We start from the raw sequence: 18638 nt of genomic DNA, 5'->3' as shown, positions 1-18638 counted from the left end.
CAGTGGTTCGGGGCTTCCTGGGCAATCACAAGACCGAAAACTATGTGGAGCTGGTTGAGACTCTGGTGAAGAACTACGGCACAATTGGCTGTAGGATGTCCCTCAAAGTCCATATCCTTGATGCTCATCTTGATAAATTCAAGGAGAACATGGGAGCGTACTCGGAGGAGCAAGGCGAGCGCTTCCACCAGGATATACTGGACTTTGAACACCGCTACCAAGGACAGTATAACGAGAACATGATGGGAGACTACATTTGGGGGCTGATTCGTGAAAGTGATTTACAGTATAATTGTAAATCTCGAAAAACTACTCACTTCTAAATCTTTTGTAGTCATTTTTGTATTACTTTAGTATAAATACATGTTAATTTGGATTCATATGTTGTTTTTTTCTGACTTTATGTGAACGAAAAGACACAAATTCGCCCGTTTTCTCATTGGAAATAGGTAAATTTCGAAATATCACTGTCCTGGTCACAAAAGCAAAGTTTGTGGGGAATAATAGCCATTTTCTATACTTTTGAGGCATAAGCAATTAGGAAATAACACTTACTACCCAGGAACAAAAATTGTGTTACATAGTGTGATCATTTCTAGCTTATTACAGAAAGTAGTTTCTACACCCATTTCCTTACTGCTGTAGCTGTATACTGTTTTACATTAATCACGTATGACCACAGTTAAACACTCATCATTGCCACATGTAGACACATTCCAATTTGTGAATTAGTCTTGTTTGCACGGAGTGAAAAACTCCAGCTTATAACTGCAACCAAAATGTTTGATTACATACCCTGTCTATGGTTCAGTGAAGTTGCTACTGTGTATATTGATTGCTCTGGGACTCAAAGTCTCTGTACACTTAGTGACCTGTGTCATTGAACGCTTCTTTTGTTGCTACCCTTTTTACCACTGTATTTTGGCAGCTTTACCATGCTTTTCCCATGGCTATACTATGCATTACACATAGTTTATCCTAGTTTGCTTTAATGTGCTTTACTATACCTCTCTGGGCTTACAATGTTTATCTATGCTTTACCATGCTTTCTTTATGCTATATTACACTTTGCTAATCTTTTACTATGGTAAACTTTTTTTTATAAGGGTAGTACAGCTGTCCCAATAGGAACCAAAATAATTCTACATACACCCTTGAAATGACTTGAGCAGGAACCAAGCAAGCCATACAGACATACAAATCCCTTTCACCTTTCCCATTCATTGAGCAGCTAACTCAAAACAGACTTGATTTTTGATAATAAGATAGATACATTTTGTAGACCAGAGTTCTATGATTAGATTTTTTTAATGTTCCTGTTGACATTACATGTAATAGAGCCCAGGTGAAGCAGTATTTGAAACAATACTTAATGGGAAAGAATTGACAATAAAAAAAAGTAAATGAAATAAATACAGTACAGATTGTACGCTGTGGTGGATTAGTATGTAAGTGTAAATTACAGTGTTCTGCTACTGTTTGTTTTAATTTGTTTTATGAAACCACAATAATAGACACAATGGGCCATATTTTCAAAGTGTTTACTCCAGTCTTTATTCAGTTGCTATTTTTTTAAAGACAAAAATTCAGCAGTAATGTACACAACCGAGAAACAAACAATTTGAGAGTACTTAAGATACCTTCCTTTACATTATTTAGATTATTTAGCTATGGCCAAAAGTTTTGCATCACCGAATAAAATTAACTAATTTTCCTTCATAAAGTCGAATGAAATCTGTGGAATAATGTTACATTAACATGTTGAATTACATACTGCTTTGTCGTTTTCCATATACTTATCAAAAAACTGACACAAATTGAAAAATGTGGCATTTTGAAATTTAACATGAAATAATGTACTGCTATTATGGCTTCCAGTAGACTTTTGCAATATAATTTTGTAGTTTCTTTGACATGATGGTGAATAAAATATCTAAATTATGGTCATATAGTTTTTTTCTTAGTAAACTCTGAAAATATGGCCGATTGTATTTTCTTTAGTTATAGCGTTGCTTGACTTTGTAGTTGTTTTGTTTAGTTTGATGTTTAACATACAGTACCATCAAATTGAACAGAGAAAATCTGTCTGTCTGTCTCTCTGTCACACTATACCTGGTTAACACGATAACTGCCTTGGCTTTGCACCAATCTTCAACAAAATTGTATCATACTGTACCTTTCACTTACTATGCGATTATTACAGGATTATGAAGACCCTCTGTACTGTATGTGTCATTAAAGACATAAAGGTAAAGGCATTGCAGATCTCACATCTTATATGTGTGTGTTTATGTGTCACTGCTCATAGTTTGTGGTAAAATAGTCTGAAAGCTCTTATGAGACTACTGTATTTTAGAAAAAATGAAAGATAAAAACAGTTTTTGTTATTTTCAGTTATGTTTTGGCATTATAAACACCTTTTCATTTGTGATATGTTTCTTTTACCACTTTTTTTTATTTCAACATCTTATTTTTAAATGTAAATCATGTATTTATTTATTTATTTATTTATTTATTTATTTGTTTATTTTTGTCTGTGTTTCTTTTAGGTTTTGTTTTATTTCATAACACTCCAGTGGATGGTTTGATGAAATAAGCAGTGGGAGGGCCTAATGCACTGAGTGCTTGGAACTGTAAGCTGCACACTAGGGAGACGAAAAGATATCTTAAATACAGATATATGTTTGTGTTGAATGTTTTTTTTTTAACTAGCATTGTGTAATATATATTTTTGTAAAATAATACAAGGCATTAAGGTATAGCTACCAAGCCACACTACATATGAGCCTGAATGTGTAAGTCTGTTTTTTAATATGTAGTGATGATATCAAGACTGGTTTGTCACAGAGACTACTGCTTCTTGACACATACTAAGGAGGTAACAATAGTTTTAAATTCACAGAGAATTGATATAGATGTGTACCACAACTAATTTCATCACACATCCTTTCACTATAAAAGGCCATTCAATTTGTAACAAGTAATCTAAGGCTTGTAGTATGTTTGGTATACCACAGAGTTTAAATGGATGCATAGACAGGTCTGCAGGTGATTTAGAAGTAAATTAGGACAGTAAGCTGTAATATCAGAAGTATTAATGGCAGGATGGTGTGATCAATACTAAGACACAATGGGAAGCAAATACCACAGGTGGGTTAAGTTGGCATCACTAGCTCATCTTAAAGGGATATCATGTATGTTTTCATTATATATATATATATATATATATATATATATATATATATATATATATATATATATATATAATCTTTTACCTGTTTGGTATCCTATTATGTGTGTTCTGAATGATATTGTTGTTTCTGCTTGTATCATTATCATGCTTTCGAATAATCATGCTTACTAATTAATCATGTACAACACACTTAATAGTATATTAACAGGTAAGAAATTAAAATGTTTTAAAAATGTACATGATATAAAGAACCCTTTAATTCCTGTGGAATGACTTGAATACTTTTACTTCTACGGCATCCCATAATAATTCATATAGACTTCTACCCAAAACCTAGATACAAGACACTTTTTTGTGAGGAAGCCCTTAAAAACGTTTTTACAAGCCTGATCCAACATGTACACATGGCATTGACATTTCAACATGCAGAATATCCATTTACAATATCCCGTAACTATTGAGATATAACATACACCGTGTATGTACAGCTATGGCCATATGTTTTCCATCACCTAGAACTTTAGGATTGAGAAAAACAAAACTATAGGAACATAATTTAGATCTTTTATTTAACATCCTGTCATCAAAGAAACTACAAAATGATATTGCAAAAGTCCAAAAGTCTGCCTGAAGTCATAACAGTAGTATAGTATTGCATGTTAGATTTCAAAATGTTCGATTTTTGTCAGTTTTCTGTTAAGTATATGGAAGACTACAATGTGGTATGTAATGCAATATGTTAACGTAACATTATTCAGCAGGTTTCTTTCGACTTTATGAAGCAAAATGTGTTAATTATATATATGTATTTATATATATATATATATATAGGGTGATGAAAAACGTTTGACCATAGCTGTATATGACTGAGCTGCCTGCGGTTGCATATCTGATTTATTCAATTGTTTTAATTTTATGTATTAACATATTAAGAAAAAAAAAATGTAATTGCTAATCTACTACATATACTTTTTATAACCATGTATGTGTATATATATATATATATATATATATATATATATATATATATATATATATATATGGTTATAAAACTACACACTTACTAATGTATTAATATATGAAAAAAACACTTGAGGAGTGTTTTTAAACTGACTTTGTAATAATATATTACTCATAATGGGTGAAAACATAACATTTTTATATCTTTTTTACACCGAGGTATACTATTTAATGATAATGTATAGTTTTATAATTTGTATACACAAATGTAGTTTCAAATGCAAAGATTGTAAAAAAAAAAAAAAAAAAAAGATAATAAGCTAATACAATAAAATACCTACATATTATCATTGTGTTGTGTCATTTTTCAGTTTTTTTTTTTATAGTTTTCAGTCATCCAGTTTACAACCTTAATGTTTACAGTTTTTAGTCCCAGACGTTCAGCTCCCTAATGAATGTTTTCCTAGCTCTCATTTTAATTTGTTATGTGTCACATGCTTTTTCTCTCAGGGATTGGGCATGCAATCAATTAGAAACAAGAGGACTGGGGCATTGGTTAAGATTGGTGACCATGTTCAGGCATGTGATTTATACATGTATTTTCTGATGAGCTGCAACTAAATGATTCCACATGTAATTAATCCCTTCGATGCAACCCATTCTTACATTATGAGTGATTTTATCAAAGAATCCTAGGATATCCATCCGTTTAATGCATATTTTTACATTTATGTTTAAAATTAGCTTTTTACAAATAGTATTGACAATAAGTATAATTAAAGTGAATAAAATAAACATTTTTCTGGTGTCTTTCACACTTTGCACAAATTTATTAATTCCGTTGGTATGATACATAAAATATATGATATTTAAAAGTTTCGTTACCTGCTGGAGTAGTTCCAGACATCTGTTAGTTGTGTGCATTTCGGAAGTATTCAGGGACTCTGGTACGTCTGACAAGTCAGGTGCATGACAGATAAACCCATCAGCTGTGGCTCCTGTTTATCTGTTTGTTTCCTGTCACTATGGGGTTATTCATTTGCTCTATTAACTAGCTGGTGTCTGGAAATAACACATTTGTTTGCCACTTCTCTTTCCCCCGGGCGCTGACACTGATGTGATGAGAACTATCAGTGCAGCTGCAGAAACCAAGGCAATTACAATTTATTACAGTATGCTTAACAATATATTTTAGGTCTGTCAAAGGCAAAGCAGTGCTAGCTTGACCTCTTTAATGCCTATTGCAAAGTGCTCAATTCTGAGTTTTTTGTGTCTTTTTTTCTCAAGACCTGGCCCTTGTTGTTTATTTCTGGATTTGCAACATTATTAGTGTTTGATTCCATTAAGAATAGTTATACAAGCTTTGAACTGGGACTAAAGCTTTTTGAATGTGTTTTCCTTTGTAAATGGGGTACTTTTCATCTCCCAAATTTCATAATATTAATTTCCTTCAGTCTAAGCAGAAACAACAACAGAGAATTATAGAGAGTGTACATTTATACCTTACTGATAATTTAACAAACTTTTAAAATCTGAAATTCCAGGATTACAGTTACGGTCCTACAGCAGCAAAAGCTGTTACACAGTAAGCCTTATCTTGGGCCTGAATCGTATCTCTCTTGGTGATGACAGAGGCTTCCAGATCTCAGTCACACCAAGTAGAACGTTGACAAACGTCCACTTCCTGGCAATGTGGTGATAGGTTTTCCTCTGGATGGGAAAGACAAATTACAACAGTGTTGGCAGCCAGTGGCCTATTTAGGGAACATATAGTTGCTTCCCCTCTGATTATTTCAAGGAGAAAAACAAAACAAACTAAATAAATAAATAAATAAATACATAAATAAATAAATGAAGATCCCTCTGCAGGGGTCTCACACTAGAAGGCTGAACCATCAAATATACATTTATATAGGCTTGTTTTCATTTGCAAATATGACATCTTAAAGCTAGCAAGCAGTAATAAATTATAACAAAAGAATGCTGAAAAATGTGAATTGTATTTGTAGCATTCTGTTTATTAACCACTTTTCTTGTTTTGTGTGTTGTTATTTCTTTACAACACTGTCTTCATCTAAACACAGCAATGTTAAAATGTTCTTTTTTGCATAGTATAACTGTCAGGCTACAGTTAAATGGCTCCAGCGTATTACCTATATACACCATTTCATTCTAATAATCACTGATACACAAAATGGTTGTCTCACAAAGTGAGCGTATAGAGAGGTGGTAATGTAGTTATTCTTTATGTTAAATGTAAAGCTTTTGAAAAAAATAGGAACTGAAAATCCCAGTAACTTTTTGTAGGCTTTTGGTTGACGTATGCTGTATACAACAGTGCTCTAAGTACTGACATTTCAGAAGGATCTCAAAAGTGAGAACAGACGTCACTGCAGATTTCTACCTAAAAGTTTTCTGAAGGAATTAGAAGATGTTATGACAAGTTGTGATGGGGTGCCCTCCCCTTGTGCATATTTATTTATTCTTGTATATTTGTGTTGCATTATTATTATTATTATTATTATTATTATTATTATTATTATTATTATTATTATTATTATTATTATTGTGTTTGTGTGTGAACGGATGAAAGCCGTCTGACATTATTAACGTGGTGACATGGATGGGGTTGAATCCCCCATCCTAAGTAGCTCATGGGAATGTGGCTTAATAAGGTAATTGTTTAATGAGTAATTAAGGCTCCAGCCACAGTATAAGAGACCCACTCTGGGCTCAGAGTTGAGAGGAGAGTTAAGGAGAGAAAGAATGAATGCTATCAGCCAGCGAACAAGGTACTCGTTTTATAAAAATAATTATTTGTTAGTGTTTATTTTTTACTTTGGCCAGTGAGCCCTTTATTTTGTGTTTTGTATAAAGTGTTTTGTGTATTAATGAAAAGCTGAGCGCCCTTACGCCTCAGTTTATCCCTGTATATTCTGCGTTTATTGTTTCATTTCCTGGTCTGACGTCACCACTGCAGCCCTCACTCACACAATTGTACCCAATTTTTTTGTTCAACCCCTGTACAGAATATGTTCTGCTCTGTATTCCGGCTTTTTGTTCTAGACATGCATCTGGATCGATGAATATAGCCACTATGCTGTTTTGCTTTGTCTCAAATCTGTGTTTCATTTGACTGCCAGTAATGATGCCAATAAATTCATCATCAAGCCATGTAGGTCATGACATGTAGACTGCTGCTGGTATAAATGTATCTATCAAACACTGCTCATGTGGGCAGTTTTACAGCGAGAATTTATGCAGCGCTTCCAGGATTTTCCTAAGTAATTGGAAATGCATTTAATGAAATTGCTAGCAATAATGGGAAGCGCCTAATTATTGCATGGTAGAATGAAAGCAATGCGGCTGGAACGTAGACATAACACTAGGATCGCAAAAAACCCTCCGTGATAAGACCTCCTCACTGCTACAGTACAACCATTGTTCACCAAATGAAGCGCTAGGTGATGTTGTACACTGTGTTGTGAGGTACATGTTAGACTGGAATCCAAAGGGGAATCCCAGATACGTGGATGTGATTATAACTGTGTCTAAGAGTTCAAAAGGAAATTCTTCTAGGAGCAGAAACAACTGACAGGGCACATGTCAGACTGTTAGTACTTACCAGAACAAATAAGATACTTACAAGAGTAACAGGAGTCCACCATTTTTCAAAAGTCTGTCATGTCTTTATTTATACAAATTTAAAGTAAGGCAAGTGATGAGGAAAACAAAACATTTATTAACTAAAAGCGTATTTTTTTATACATTCTAACATCAGGAGAATATTTAAGATATACCTGATTTGAAGATGTAAGGCTGATGATTATTCCATGTTTTCATCTTATAGGGCATTAAAACAGTTTCTCCACACTAATAATCATCAGAAGTTCAACCTGTTTTTAAAATACTAAGCTATGCTAGAGGCTAATCATGTGTTGTAAAGCCGTATTTATTAATTAATGTACACCAAATAGTCTGTTTTCTGTAAGGTGCTACTTGGAGTGCCCTTTTTAGTGCTCAGCAGTAGTTTGTTATTCTTTAAAAAAACAACGTCAAGGATCTTTTTTTTTTGGTTCACATTTTTTTAGTTTTTTAGTTTTATACAGGACACGCAAAAAAAAAAAAAAAAACATGCGTGTAACAGTCATTCCATCAGTAAAACAAAATTCAGTTAGTTATAGTTTCCGTTTTTGGCTGTCCATTTTTGCAAATGAATGCTCCCAGTTTATTCTTGGGAAGCAGGTTATATGAGCTGTGTGCCACTGAATGTCTTTCTATGTGCTGTTCTCTGTTACGGATACATCAAGGTTTTCCAGAAATCTTCATCCAGTCATCTATATTTACAGATTTTATTTTTTTCCAGTTTGTTATCAATATTCTTTTTGTAACTATACAATCCACAGGTAGCAGTTTTTCCTAGGGTCCTATGTTATTTATAAGTTTAACTTTGATGTAAAGAAATACATATTTTCTAGATATACCATATTTTTGTTGGATGTGTTCAAAAGACAGTATATCATTACTGAATAAGTGTTTAAGTTTTGTTATCCCCTTGTCCATCTATGCATATCTATAAATAGGCTCACTAGTTTCCCCAAATTGGAGCAGCTGGTGACAATCTCCCATTAAACCCTGTCAACTTGTGAAATGATTTGGCTATAGTATAGGAGAATCTCGTCATTGGGTTATTTAGATATGAGGTTTTGTTTTTTTTTGGCAAAACCAGACACTCCAAAGTTTGATGATTTCCCATTATATCTACTATATGTTGTTCAATTATTTGCCATTGAAGTTGGTCCCGCTCCTCCTGTAAATATTATGAAGTCCCAGACCCTCATTGTCTCTAGCCCTGTACAATTTGCTCCCACTAATTCTGGGTTTCTTATTGGCCCATATAACTGTACTCAAACATCTATCTATTTTCTTAACCCAGTCTTCCTGGAAGTGAAAGGGGATTGCCAAAAGCAAACACGTCAGCCTGAGGAGGCATTCGGCTCCACAGAATCAGCTCTGGCCCACAAAGAAAGGGGATGTTGTTCCACCTGCCAATATAATTTTACATATTCTTAAATAGAGACTATGGGCCTCATGCACTAAACAGCGGTAATGTGTTTTGCACGCGTAAAGCCCCTTACTGTGTGCTTTGTGCACCTGCTGCATTCACTAAGCAGTGGCACACGACCTTGTGTGTGGAATGAATTGCATGTAAAGAGGTACTGCGTGTGTGTCATTTAAATACAATTAATAATGTTAATTTATGGAAATGTATTTAAATTGTTTCTCCTAATTCCACGAGGGAGGGTGCTAACTTTACCAAGTGCCTCTGTGTGTGTTAAGTGTACCGCTTATTGAAACCAGGTGGTGTCACAGAACCAGCAGAAGAGCTGCAGGAGGAGAGCGAGAAGAAGAGTCAAGAGAGTATTTTGTACCAGGCAGATGTTACTAGGGCTGTGTGAGGAGGCGATAATAACAAGATACAGATTGAGCGCAGATCATACTAGCCTTACATGTAGGGCCCCGGAAAATTCACGATATCATGAATTTCACAGAAATCGTGTATTTGACTGCCTACCGTGAAAAATATGCATTTTATTTTCCTTACAGTATTTTACATTACTCTTCACCTCCCCTGTTCATTTCATATGTTTATCAAGAAGAAGCAGCGCTACAGTAGCTGTACACGGTCCTGCGTCAATGCCGTGCATTTGGTTACTACGGCAACAGGGTCAAACAAATACCAGCTTCATGATTGGTGAATTCCTCATATTGTACAATGACAAGCATTTTGACAGAGCAGTACACAAAAAACGACTGGTCAATTAACAAGAGTATTTCCCTAAAGTGTATGCAGCACACGAAGAATATTTAAATGGCAAAATGAATGATTTTGCGTGTATGCGACAAGGACACTGATGATCAAGCCAATTGTTTTTTGTACATTATTTTCATCCTACATAACTTTGCAACTACTAATTCTGAGGAGCTTACTTAGTAGATGCACTGCATCATTAAGACGCTTGTGGAGAATGGAACTGATTTCAATTGTGTGTCTGCCTTTGTAATAATAGACAATGTAACAGAGGGAGAAACACTAGCTGTTTATGTACAAAAACACAAAAGCTGTTTTTGTCATTTCAGGTTTGTAGTTAACATTTCTCCTGTGTTTAGTATTTTGGAATTAAAGGCAGCAAAATAGGCCAAGACTGTCATGAAGTGGGGATACCTGATACGAAACATATGCCCCTGGATCTGCCCATGCAAAAAGCCTCATCACTTTTACACTGTATCAAAATGTTAATGCACCAGTCTGCCAATAGTGTTAGTCAAGAGAGACAAACCAAAACATTCTTTTGATTTTATTTTTTTTACAAAATTGGTTAAACAGATCAATAATGAGCTTTCTTCTCTGTGTAAAATCCTGACATAGATGGGCATGTGCGCTGCTTTTACAACATTTATAGCATATCTGCTGTACAGCTAGATATGCTAGCACTGGCAAGAAAGATGATGGTACAAGAAAGCTGAACACAAACAGGCTTCAACAATCAAATGTGACCGATGTAAACAAATCTTGAAAAATTGAGCACCACGCACCGATGGACTTATAAAACAAACTTTTTTTCTTTTCTTACAAAACATTCAGCAGGGCTGAGGCCCTGCGCATAAAAATGTATATATTGTGTAGGGCGTAGTTCCCCCACGGGTAGCTAGGGGTCACTATCTCACCGTGCCACCATATGTGTTAGTGTAGCATTGCGGTCATGGCTGGCCAGCGGCAGGAATAGACAGACAAACACGGAGGTGGAAGACTGCAGTTCAGCTTGGCTACACATTTTTATTAACAAATTCAACAAAATATTTAAACAAACAAATAAAATAACTAAATAAATCAATACACCCAAGTTGAACTATCACATCTGTGCGACAGGGATCACAAACTGCTGCTCCGAGTCCTTTCCCTAAACTAAATGAGCTCAGAACAGAGGATCTGGCTCCTTATATACCACGTGGCCAGGGCTGATTGACAATCAATCCATCAATAAATTACTGTAATCAGCAACTAGCCACAGTCTGTACATGGATTTGACAGAGATGGGATTTTAAATTATATTTTAAAATGCAGAAGATTACATGGTGCAGATTAAAAAAAAAAAAAAAAAATTATACCTTTTTGAAAAAATACTGAAAGAACAGGTTTTATAATAGTGTAATGACCCCTATATCAGTTGTTTACTGGCAGTTACTGACCTGCAGGGTCAACTACTTAACACAATTATATACACAGAGGAATCTCTCTGCCATTCACTTTTAGTGTCGCAACAGCAATCTGTCACAGAGCTGAATGACTGAAATGTTGAATTTAAACTCAGAGTCGAATCGGTACTTAAATTACTTTATTAAAACCTATCCGTAGACAAGAAAAGAACAAAACCGTAATAGCTATAACTAGAGAATGCATGAAACATATTTGGAGACGACAGTCTCTCTCGACTCTGTCTCGGATATTATCAACTCAGAAGACTCTTACCTCCTTACACTCGATACAGTCTAAAAGCTTGTCTTCACAAGCAGTAGCAGTAAGCAATGCATTATTGACCATATAACACTTGGATAGCCTATTTTTTAACCTCTTGTTTCAAAGAAACACATCCTTGATTCAGTAGCTTGAAACTTTAGAGTGTTGTTTGTAAACCTTCATCTCCTTCCAATCAATCAGTTTTGTGGAGGAAAATCAATAGCATTTGATGGCAAACAGTCACCTCCTTTCATTCTGACTTGGGTAAACATTTAGATGACCCCACTTGGGTCTATCATAAAGGGTTAGCGCCTGTCGAAATGAGAAAACACGATCGGATTTTGTCCATAGCCGCCTATTTAATGGCAGTTGCTATTCATAAGAGATCATTCAGATGCGTCAAGCCCCAACGATTTTTGTCTATGAAGGCATGTTTTTTAACGAATTGAGGTTAATGATTACCCCATTAGCGTAAAGATTTCATCGGTCCTGAGCATCAACCTGTTATTCATAAGAGTGAACGACAGCAAAATGCTCTCGATAACTAGGAGTTACTGAACGCTTTCTACAGTCAGGTCTAAGCTAACGACAGCCCCGGCAGACTATTTTTTTAAAGACATATTTTATTACTACACTTGCTCTGTTATACAGTTTGACATACCCATGATTAACACTGCCTATTTAGAAAAAGATAAATAAATCTGTAGGTTTATATAAAGCAACATGTTTAATATAAATATATACTCACACAAGAACATATTCTCTGACATAATCATTTTGAAACAGCGCTTTGAAGCGGAGAGCAAGTGAGAGACTGAGAATAGACAGTTATTTTATTATGAATATACAGTATACCAGTGCTGCTGATGCAGTCGGTGGGATATTTGGGCTTACCTGGTATTGCAAAAAACACTGCGAGATCAGTGTTCGAAAGGGTGTCTTTATTTTTTAACATTTTTTTTTGTTTTGTGTACAGTGTGCAATACGTCCCCATGTGTTGCTACAACTGTTTAAATAACATACCTGTAATTTTTCATTAACATCCTGAGTGTAACTTTTTACACTTATAACTTTAAAGTCTGTTTTAAAGCTTGTTTCAAAATGGCCGCTCTAGTGCCCTGGGGTTTGCGATCTGTCCCTTAAATCACTGCAAGAAGAATAATTTAAAAAAAAACAAAAAAAAAACCATAACAAGTGCTCTGGCTTTTCTGTTTCATACCACATCATGGATCATTATTGCTGTGTTACCTGTTTGACAATGTGGGCAATAATCCTTACACTGTCAGTGCACTGGAACGGCCATTTTGAAAAGAGGCTTGAAACAGACTTTAAAGTTATGAGTGTAAAAAGTTGTCAAGATGTTGACAATGAAAAGAAAAATTACAGGTATGTTATTTAAACAGTTGTAGCAACACGTGGGGATGTGTAACGCTATATTTTTCGGAACCCCACTACTTACTCTTTAATCAGAATGACTTAGTAGGAGTCATGCATTCCTAAATTATTCATGAAAGAGAAGGTGCAGTATCTTATCAGTAAGCAGCAATTTTCACATTGCATTTGATAAGCCATTCAGCAATCCTGAAAGTGTGTGTGTCTTTTATATATTTTTATAAAAGGACATCTAATAATTGTAATGCCATTAAGGAATATATTATTTAAATACATTTTTAAAAAGTATTCTGTTAAGCAACAGCAGCTTAAAAAGCAATCAGGTTAATGATTATTGTTATTGTTAATTAAGTTATGCCTAGTATCATTAGTGTGTTAAAAAAAAAAAAACAGTTATCAAGCATTAGAGGTTATATGTAAGAGTACATTGTGCAACATCATGCAACAAACCACTATTACTGGAAAAACATGTTTTTGAAATGGAATGTAAACAAAGGATATAATATTATGTTCCAGGGGAAAGTCATCTGCTTTCTTGATTTTAAATTAAAACAACATTAACCACTAGACCCAACTAACCCAATTAAACCCCACATTGATAGATATGGTTTTACATTATATCTATCTTGTTTACCTATGACTGAACTATTTCTGTATGACTTTTTTTCTATTGCTGAAATGAACATGAGAAGAAAGTTACCGGATGAGACCCTTTCTCGGGTAACAACAACAAACTACAATAAACAAACTGCAGAAAGGTTTAGACAACTTGTGCAAACCTGGTCCACTGCTGTTGGGCAACCAAAGAATATTGGATCCTTTAATATAGATCAGAAAACATGACTTTTATGAAATGAATGCAGGCTCCCAATCTCTAATTCATGCAGGCCCTGCTAAACTATATAAACACACGTTGACATTTATAAGGACTTCTAGTATAAATGTTTTCACAGAATGTAGCTAGTTTATTTTTTTTGTATCTCTATAAACTGTACACTTATTTACAAGTCCCCCCAGCTGCAGCAGCCACTTTAACCAGCCTACATAGCTGAAGCATTTGTGACCTACATTGGAGACTGAATAAAGGTGAACGAAGTTTCCAATTTTGAGACACGTTCCCCCTGAGATCTTCCTTTGACCCAAAGAATGGCTTTGCCCACCTGGGCATTCAGAGCCACCCTCTGTCCTTTATCAGTTTAGTACAGGGGTCTTCTGGGTTGTATAGGTATCATTAAATAATTACCTGTTTAAGACCTGGAAGGAAGTTAAATGGGTATATGTTCAGGTACACTAACTTTAGTGGATGGATGGAAGGTATGCCTTTGATAGAATAGTTTTGGTGAATGTCCAAATGAGGGATATTGCTGGGTTACCTGATTTGATGATATCAAATGTTATTTTAAAAAGATACATTTATTTGTAAAATATATTTCTGGTTGGTTTAACAAGAACTTCTCCTGTAGAATGCATTTCTTGTATTATGTTTGTTTTGTAATGTAAAATAAACAAAGCAACAGAAAAAAAGAAGTCATGCTGACCTTTTGACTGAAGCTATAAACACGCACTACTCTTGTTGTAAATGTGTCATCAACAAGGCACTGGTTGTTCAAACCCTATGGTATGATTGCTTATCTTCTTCAGTTAACAGTCTAAACCGCACCAGAAGGTTTTTTTTTTAACAGAATATATATTTCAACTGTAATTTTGTGCAGCTGACTCCCCAGTGATGTTGATTATCCTTGGCCTCAGACAAACCGAGAATGGATGGGGTGGTGGTTCAAGGTTTTTAATTTGAAAGCCATCAATTTAAATTATACTTTTTGTCTCCCACCTGCATTTATCCTTTTAACATGCCACTTCTAATAGTGCATGCAGGAGGCAAACAATGTTAGGTTAAAAGTTTATAACTGTCAATTAAAAGAGAGAGAAAGAACCCCTGCTTTTTGTTTACTGTTTTGTCGTTACAGTTGTGTGTTGAATATGAAGTCATCATGAAGTGTTGGTACCCCCAATTTCTATTTTAACCCAAAGATTACACAGTGTAGATTCTCATTTTATTATTAATATTATTATTATTATTATAGTTGTTGTTGTTGTTGTTGTTATTATTACTATTATTATTATTATATTTATTTATTTATTTATTTATTTATTTATTTTACCAAATGCTAATACAATTTATCATAGTGTTAACGCCTAACTCATGCTGTGAAGGTGTGCTTCTTGGAGCTCAGATAATTTGAGGATATACCTTAAAAACTAATGAGATATTTGAATGAATTCCCTTCATGTGCTGCCAAGAGCATATGTTTATTTATTTATTTATTTAATATTTAATTCATCATTTTTTATTGATATTTTTTTATTTTGATGTCATATCAAATTCATTTTTTAATGCATTGACTGGCGTGATGAATGACTTGGGCGATTTAGGGATCAGTGGACCTTGTTTTATTATAGTTTGTGCTGGGGTTGAAATAGGCCAGCTTGGATAATGATCTATGATGTGTAATGGTATTTAATTAAACCCAACAGTGCCAGAAAGTAAAACAGGTATCTCTATGTTGAACACACACACAATGTATTTCCTATGTCCTCTTGAGAACTTTCTCTTGTTCTGAATCCAGTCAAATATCTGAACTGTTTTTACCATTTGAATCACTACAACCTTAAATATCATTCTTTACAGTAATGGTATTTAACTTTCATGCATGTCTCTCAAGCCACTAAGTAATAGAAAAAAAAGAATGCTAATCTTGAATGAGTTATTTCTGATAATGAAACATTCATTTGGTTGAGTTGTAGCCAGTCCTGCAGTTTAATCCCTGGCACAAGTACACTCTGTGGTGCTGACGCACTATCACATTAGCCAAAAAATGGCATCTAATTCAGCAGACACAGCTCTAAGTCTTATAAATGACAAAGAGCACAGAGAGGAGTAATGTAATGCAGTTGCAGTAGAGGGTGTTGAACAGGAGTTACAGCTGACATGCACTATTCCATGTCTCCTCAATATCTCTCCAGTGATAAAACCCTTAAGCTTGATGACTCGCTCGACACAGGAATATCAAACCACCTTTATTTGCTCAATATGTGTGTGTGTGTATATATATATATATATATATATATATAGTGCCATGAAAAAGTATTTGCCCCCTGTCTGATTTTCTGCATTTTTGCACATTTTTCACATTGTATTTGGTCAGATTTTTTTGTAGCTTGTAGTAGTATATAGAGGGAGTCAGAGAGAAAAAATGACACCAAAGTTTGGTGCTTCTTTCATTTGTTTGGTGTGCAAGGTAATCAAACATGCAATCTTCAGGTGTGAAAGTTATTGCCCCCCCTAGTTAACTCAACCCAATTAAAGGGATAATTAGGGTCAGCTGTTTGAGTACTTTGGTTAACAACCAGGCCTGATTTGGGCCAGCCCTGCCAAATATAAATCTGACTAACTTTGGCCCTTACCATCAGAGTGAAGTTGTCAGCACACAGGTTCTAGAGGCACATCATGCCATGAACAAAAGAAATTCCTGAAGACCTCTGGAAAAAAGTTGTTGATGCCTATCAGTCTGGAAAGGGTTACAAAGCCATTTCTAAGGCTCTGGGGCTCCACCGAACCACGGTCAGAGCCATATTGTCCAAATGGAGAAAGTTTGGGACAGTAGTGAATCTTCCCAGGAGTGGCCGTCCTGCCAAAATCTCTCCAAGAGCAAGGCGTAAAATCGTCCAGGAAGTCATAAAGAACCCTAGAACAACATCCAGGTATCTGCAGGCCTCTCTCGCCTTGGCTAAGGTCAGTGTTCATGACTCCACCATCAGAAAGACACTGGGCAAAAATGGGATTCATGGCAGAGTAGCAAGGCGGAAACCATTGCTCACTAAGAAGAACATGAATGCTTGTCTTAAGTTTGCCAAAAAGCACCTGGATGATCCTCAAGAGTTCTGGAACAATGTTCTATGGACAGATGAGTCAAAAGTGGATCTTTTTGGCCGATATGGGCCCCGTTATGTCTGGCGAAAACCAAACACTGCATTCCACAGTAAGAACCTCATACCAACGGTCAAGCATGGTGGTGGTAGTGTCGTGGTTTGGGGATGCTTTGCTGCATCAGGACCTGGACGTCTTGCCATCATTGAAGGAACCATGAATTCTGCTCTATATCAGAGAATTCTACAGGAGAATGTCAGGCCATCTGTCCGTGAGCTGAAGCTGAAGCGCAGCTGGGTCATGCAGCAAGACAATGATCCGAAACATGCAAGCAAGTCTACTTCAGAATGGTTGAAGAACAAGAAATTTGAGGTTTTGGAATGGCCTAGTCAAAGTCCAGACCTAAACCCCATTGAGATGTTGTGGCAGGACCTGAAATGAGCAATTCATGCTCGAAAAACCACAAATGTCACTGAGTTGAAGCAGTTCTGCATGGAGGAGTGGGCCAAAATTCCTCCACGGCACTGTGAGAGACTAATCAATAACTACAGGAAGAGTTTGATTGCAGTTATTGCTGCTAAAGGTGGCGTAACCAGTTATTGAGTCTAAGGGGGCGATTACTTTTTCACACGGGGGCATTGGGTGTTGCATAACTTTCTTTAATAAATAAATGAAATATGTATCAAATTTTTGTGTTATTTGTTCACTCATGGTCCCTTTTATCTAATATTAGGTTTTGGTTGAAGATCTGATAACATTCAGTGTCAAAAATATGCAAAAATACAGAAAATCAGACAGGAGGCAAATACTTTTTCACAGCACTGTATATATATATATATATATATATATATATATATATATATATATATATATATTGGTATGCCATCACTGCCAAGGGGCACATTCTATTGCATGACTAAGCTTGGGTTGTCAAAGCAATGCAGAAGGCTTTAGTAACAGCATTCATTCTTATTAGAAAAGCATTCCCATTTATAATTCATCCAAGTCCAAAATTAACAGTGGTTGCAACTCATAAAATTTTTGTTTGTGCTTTTTCTGGGCATGGACTGGTGATTTCCTTTTCATCTTATTTCACTTGGCTTGTGCTTAAAGCTCTAAAGCCCTAACAACTCTCAATCTAACAAAAACTGAAGTTTTAAATGACACTGTATGATATGTAATTAATCGCCAAAAATAACATTTATTAAGTACTGTAGTTCTAAGCAAGAGGAATGTGGTATATAACAAGAAATGCATTTACATATACACATAACTTTACATGGTGTTTAGGTACAGTTTACTGTTAGTTTATGTCTTCATAATGGTAAAGGGACAAAACATGTACTATTGACTTCACATGTGTGGTTATGGCAAAATACTACAATTAAAGCTTTGTTTTATAATTATTTCAGGAACCTCTTCAGTGATCAGCAATGATGATGACTCAGCCAGCCCTCTGCATCATGTGTCCAATGGCAGTAACACCCCCTCTTCATCGGAAATGGGTTCTGATGCTGTCATCATTGGAATGACGAAGATTCCAGTCATTGAAAACCCCCAGTATTTCAGGAGCACTAACAGCATGCTCAAGTCTGACACTTGTGAGTAAACATTTGTTTAACAAATTCCTTCCCTAGCTCTTTTCC

The 18638-nt window shown here is 35.3% G+C and overlaps 1 protein-coding gene across 5 annotated transcripts in view; it reads left to right on the top strand.

The window, feature by feature from the left end:
- LOC117421120 (BDNF/NT-3 growth factors receptor) overlaps positions 1–18638 on the top strand; it is an 82116-nt gene that overhangs the window by 36799 nt on the left and 26679 nt on the right. For all 5 annotated transcript variants that reach the window (XM_034035080.3, XM_034035079.3, XM_034035078.3 and 2 more), the window contains one exon: positions 18405–18593. In XM_034035080.3, coding sequence (XP_033890971.3) covers positions 18405–18593 — 189 coding nt within the window. The remainder of the gene's footprint in view (positions 1–18404; positions 18594–18638) is intronic.

Source organism: Acipenser ruthenus, chromosome 1 (genome assembly GCF_902713425.1).
Source record: "Acipenser ruthenus chromosome 1, fAciRut3.2 maternal haplotype, whole genome shotgun sequence".
Taxonomy (NCBI): domain Eukaryota; kingdom Metazoa; phylum Chordata; class Actinopteri; order Acipenseriformes; family Acipenseridae; genus Acipenser; species Acipenser ruthenus.
This window is presented reverse-complemented; position numbering and strand designations above follow the sequence as displayed.